This window comes from Salmo salar, chromosome 08, assembly GCF_965601325.2.
Source record: "Salmo salar chromosome 08, fSalSal1, whole genome shotgun sequence".
NCBI classification, from domain to species: domain Eukaryota; kingdom Metazoa; phylum Chordata; class Actinopteri; order Salmoniformes; family Salmonidae; genus Salmo; species Salmo salar.
Window position 1 is genome coordinate 43401501 of NC_138298.1, and position 6000 is coordinate 43407500.

Here is a 6000-nt window from a genome sequence, read left to right on the forward strand (position 1 = left end):
CTACCCCTTCCCCTGTAGACACACAGAGCTGTTACACACCTCCACCACGCTGCTCACAGCTCCACCATGGTAGGTTACACACTCCTCTTCCCCTGTAGACACACAGAGCTGTTACACACCTCCACCACGCTGCTCACAGCTACACCATGGTAGGTTACACACTACCCCTTCCCCTGTAGACACACAGAGCTGTTACACACCTCCACCACGCTGCTCACAGCTACACCATGGTAGGTTACACACTACCCCTTCCCCTGTAGACACACAGAGCTGTTACACACCTCCACCACGCTGCTCACAGCTCCACCATGGTAGGTTACACACTCCTCTTCCCCTGTAGACACACAGAGCTGTTACACACCTCCACCACGCTGCTCACAGCTACACCATGGTAGGTTACACACTACCCCTTCCCCTGTAGACACACAGAGCTGTTACACACCTCCACCACGCTGCTCACAGCTACACCATGGTAGGTTACACACTACCCCTTCCCCTGTAGACACACAGAGCTGTTACACACCTCCACCACGCTGCTCACAGCTCCACCATGGTAGGTTACACACTACCCCTTCCCCTGTAGACACACAGAGCTGTTACACACCTCCACCACGCTGCTCACAGCTACACCATGGTAGGTTACACACTACCCCTTCCCCTGTAGACACACAGAGCTGTTACACACCTCCACCACGCTGCTCACAGCTACACCATGGTAGGTTACACACTACCCCTTCCCCTGTAGACACACAGAGCTGTTACACACCTCCACCACGCTGCTCACAGCTACACCATGGTAGGTTACACACTCCTCTTCCCCTGTAGACACACAGAGCTGTTACACACCTCCACCACGCTGCTCACAGCTACACCATGGTAGGTTACACACTACCCCTTCCCCTGTAGACACACAGAGCTGTTACACACCTCCACCACGCTGCTCACAGCTCCACCATGGTAGGTTACACACTACCCCTTCCCCTGTAGACACACAGAGCTGTTACACACCTCCACCACGCTGCTCACAGTTACACCATGGTAGGTTACACACTCCTCTTCCCCTGTCGTGTGTTTTCCATTCACTTCACTTCACACGGTCTCCCCGTTATCATCATCACCACCGCTGTTTCCATGGAGGGTTGCTATGGTGACTGGAAAAGCTGCTTTATTCCCCTCTCTCCCTCTCCCTCTCTCCCCCTCTCTCCCTCCCTCTCTCTCCCTCCCCCTCTCTCTCTCTCTCTCTCTCTCTCTATCCCACCTCTCTCTTCTCTCTATCCCTCCTCTCCCTCCTCTCTCTCTCTCTCTCTCTCTCTCTCTCTCTCTCCCTCTCTCCCCCTCTCTCCCTCTCTCTCCCCCACTCTCTCTCTCTCTCTCTCTCTCTCTCTCTCTCTCTATCCCTCCTCTCCCTCTCTCCTCTCTCTCCTCTCTCTCCCAATACCTCCCTCCTCTCCCTCTTCTCTCTCCCCCTCTCTCTCCCTCTCTCTCCTCCCTCCTCTCTCTCTCTCTCTCTCTCTCTCTCTCTCTCCCCCCTCCCCCTCTCCCTCCCTCTCCCCTCCCTCCCCCTCTCCCTCCCTCTCCCCCTCTCTCTCCCTCTCTCTCCTCCCTCTCTATCCCTCCTCCCTCTCCCTCCCTCTCCCTCCCTCCCTCTCTCTCTCTCTCTCTCTCTCCCCCTCTATCCCTTCTCCCTCCCTCCCTCTCTCTCTCTCCCCCTCTATCCCTCCTCCCTCTCCCTCCCTCTCCCTCCCTCTCCCTCCCTCCCCCTCTCTCTCTCTCCTATCTCAGGAGAACTTTGTGGAGGTGGTGGAAGGTCAGGAATTTCTCCTCCTCCCGCTAGAAGAGATGGACAGATTGTTGTCGTCCGACGATATGAATGTTCCAGACGAGGAAACCGTGGTTACGGCGTTGCTAAGCTGGGTCCGCCATGACGTCTCCACCCGGCAATCACACCTGCCCTCGCTCCTCGCTCACATACGACTACCTTTACTGGAAGCACAGGTCTGTATCCACAGCTGCCCTCGCTCCTCGCTCACATACGACTACCTTTACTGGAAGCACAGGTCTGTATCCACACCTGCCCTCGCTCCTCGCTCACATACGACTACCTTTACTGGAAGCACAGGTCTGTATGCACACCTGCCCTCGCTCCTCGCTCACATACGACTACCTTTACTGGAAGCACAGGTCTGTATCCACAGCTGCCCTCGCTCCTCGGTCACATACGACTACTTTTACTGGAAGCACAGGTCTGCATCCACACCTGCCCTCGCTCCTCGCTCACATACGACTACCTTTACTGGAAGCACAGGTCTGCATCCACAGCTGCCCTCGCTCCTCGCTCACATACGACTACCTTTACTGGAAGCACAGGTCTGTATCCACACCTGCCCTCGCTCCTCACTCACATACGACTACCTTTACTGGAAGCACAGGTCTGTATCCACAGCTGCCCTCGCTCCTCGCTCACATACGACTACCTTTACTGGAAGCACAGGTCTGTATCCACACCTGCCCTCGCTCCTCGGTCACATACGACTACTTTTACTGGAAGCACAGGTCTGCATCCACACCTGCCCTCGCTCCTCGCTCACATACGACTACCTTTACTGGAAGCACAGGTCTGCATCCACACCTGCCCTCGCTCCTCGCTCACAAACGACTACCTTAACTGGAAGCACAGGTCTGTATCCACACCTGCCCTCGCTCCTCCCTCACATACGACTACCTTTACTGGAAGCACAGGTCTGTATCCACACCTGCCCTCGCTCCTCGCTCACATACGACTGCCTTTACTGGAAGCACAGGTCTGTAACCACACCTGCCCTCGCTCCTCGCTCACATACGACTACCTTTACTGGAAGCACAGGTCTGCATCCACAGCTGCCCTCGCTCCTCGCTCACATACGACTACCTTTACTGGAAGCACAGGTCTGCATCCACACCTGCCCTCGCTCCTCGCTCACATACGACTACCTTTACTGGAAGCACAGGTCTGCATCCACACCTGCCCTCGCTCCTCGCTCACATACGACTACCTTTACTGGAAGCACAGGTCTGCATCCACACCTGCCCTCGCTCCTCGCTCACATACGACTGCCTTTACTGGAAGCACAGGTCTGTATCCACACCTGCCCTCGCTCCTCGCTCACATACGACTACCTTTACTGGAAGCACAGGTCTGCATCCACACCTGCCCTCGCTCCTCGCTCACATACGACTACCTTTACTGGAAGCACAGGTCTGTATCCACACCTGCCCTCGCTCCTCGCTCACATACGACTACCTTTACTGGAAGCACTGGTCTGTATCCACACCTGCCCTCGCTCCTCGCTCACATACGACTACCTTTACTGGAAGCACAGGTCTGTATCCACACCTGCCCTCGCTCCTCGCTCACATACGACTACCTTTACTGGAAGCACAGGTCTGTATCCACAGCTGCCCTCGCTCCTCGCTCACATACGACTACCTTTACTGGAAGCACAGGTCTGCATCCACACCTGCCCTCGCTCACATACGACTACCTTTACTGGAAGCACAGGTCTGCATCCACACCTGCCCTCGCTCACATACGACTACCTTTACTGGAAGCACAGGTCTGTATCCACACCTGCTCTCGCTCCTCGCTCACATACGACTACCTTTACTGGAAGCACAGGTCTGCATCCACACCTGCCCTCGCTCCTCGCTCACATACGACTACCTTAACTGGAAGCACAGGTCTGTATCCACACCTGCCCTCGCTCCTCCCTCACATACGACTACCTTTACTGGAAGCACAGGTCTGTATCCACACCTGCCCTCGCTCCTCGCTCACATACGACTGCCTTTACTGGAATCACAGTTCTGCATCCACACCTGCCCTCGCTCCTCGCTCACATACGACTACCTTTACTGGAAGCACAGGTCTGCATCCACACCTGCCCTCGCTCCTCGCTCACATACGACTACCTTTACTGGAAGCACAGGTCTGCATCCACAGCTGCCCTCGCTCCTCGCTCACATACGACTACCTTTACTGGAAGCACAGGTCTGCATCCACACCTGCCCTCGCTCACATACGACTACCTTTACTGGAAGCACAGGTCTGCATCCACACCTGCCCTCGCTCACATACGACTACCTTTACTGGAAGCACAGGTCTGTATCCACACCTGCTCTCGCTCCTCGCTCACATACGACTACCTTTACTGGAAGCACAGGTCTGGATTCCACAGCTGCCCTCGCTCCTTGCTCACATACGACTACCTTTACTGGAAGCACAGGTCTGTATCCACACCTGCCCTCGCTCCTCGCTCACATACGACTACCTTTACTGGAAGCACAGGTCTGCATCCACACCTGCCCTCGCTCCTCGCTCACATACGACTACCTTAACTGGAAGCACAGGTCTGTATCCACACCTGCCCTCGCTCCTCCCTCACATACGACTACCTTTACTGGAATGCACAGGGTCTGTATCCACACCTGCCCTCGCTCCTCGCTCACATACGACTGCCTTTACTGGAATCACAGTTCTGCATCCACACCTGCCCTCGCTCCTCGCTCACATACGACTACCTTTACTGGAAGCACAGGTCTGCATCCACACCTGCCCTCGCTCCTCGCTCACATACGACTACCTTTACTGGAAGCACAGGTCTGCATCCACAGCTGCCCTCCGCTCCTCGCTCACATACGACTACCTTTACTGGAAGCACAGGTCTGTATCCACAGCTGCCCTCGCTCCTCGCTCACATACGACTACCTTTACTGGAATCACAGGTCTGCATCCACACCTGCCCGCGCTCCTCGCTCACATACGACTACCTTTACTGGAATCACAGGTCTGCATCCACACCTGCCCGCGCTCCTCGCTCACATACGACTACATTTACTGGAAGCACAGGTCTGCATCCACAGGTCTGCATCCACACCTGCCCTCGCTCCTCGCTCACATACGACTGCCTTTACTGGAAGCACAGGTCTGCATCCACACCTGCCCTCGCTCCTCGCTCACATACGACTACCTTTACTGGAAGCACAGGTCTGTATCCACACCTGCCCTCGCTCCTCGCTCACATACGACTACCTTTACTGGAAGCACAGGTCTGCATCCACAGCTGCCCTCGCTCCTCGCTCACATACGACTACCTTTACTGGAAGCACAGGTCTGTATCCACACCTGCCCTCGCTCCTCACTCACATACGACTACCTTTACTGGAAGCACAGGTCTGCATCCACAGCTGCCCTCGCTCCTCGCTCACATACGACTACCTTTACTGGAAGCACAGGTCTGCATCCACACCTGCCCTCGCTCCTCGCTCACATACGACTACCTTTACTGGAAGCACAGGTCTGTAAACCAATCATCCAACCATCTACCCAGACCACCTGACAAACAGCTAGTCAATAATTGGTTCATTAACTGGTGAAAAGCCCTTTAAACCACTAAAGGTCAGATTCCCCCCTCTCCCCTTCCTGTCTCTTCAGTTGGTTCAGTCTATGGAGCATAAAGCAGTTGGGAGCGTGCCAAATACATTTACAGGGGAGGTGGAGGGCCCATAAAAGCCAAGAGGAAGTGGGTCTAGGTGAGAGCTGGAGTAGAGGAGAGGGGAAGAAAGGAGAGAGTTTAGGAGAGAGGGAGAGGAGACAAGTGAAGAGGCTGGCCTCCCCCCGACTCCCTCACTCTCCTCACCTCTCTCTCTGTCTCTGTCTCTGTCTCTGTCTCTCTCTCTCTCTGTCTCTCTCTCTGTCTCTCTCTCTGTCTCTCTCTCTCTGTCTCTCTCTCTGTCTCTCTCTGTCTCTCTCTCTGTCTCTCTCTGTCTCTCTCTCTCTCGTCTCTCTCTGCTCTCTCTCTGTCTCTCTCTCTGTCTCTCTCTCTCTCTCTGTCTCTCTCTCTGTCTCTCTCTCTCTCTCTGTCTCTCTCTCTCTCTCTCTGTCTCTCTCTGTCTCTCTCTCTCTGTCTCTCTCTCTCTGTCTCTCTCTCTCTGTCTCTCTCTCTGTCTCTCTCTCTCTGTCTC

At 55.1% G+C, this 6000-nt stretch overlaps 1 protein-coding gene across 6 annotated transcripts in view; it reads left to right on the top strand.

Annotated features, from left to right (window-relative positions):
* The window catches only part of klhl5 (kelch-like family member 5), a 73721-nt gene that overhangs the window by 45141 nt on the left and 22580 nt on the right, over window positions 1–6000 (top strand). For 5 of the 6 annotated variants that reach the window (XM_082978702.1, XM_082978703.1, XM_082978704.1 and 2 more), the window contains one exon: window positions 1783–1995. The exons of the other annotated variant lie outside the window; for it this stretch is intronic. In XM_082978702.1, the coding sequence (XP_082834828.1) occupies window positions 1783–1995 (213 nt within the window). The remainder of the gene's footprint in view (window positions 1–1782; window positions 1996–6000) is intronic. 6 annotated transcript variants of the gene reach the window in all.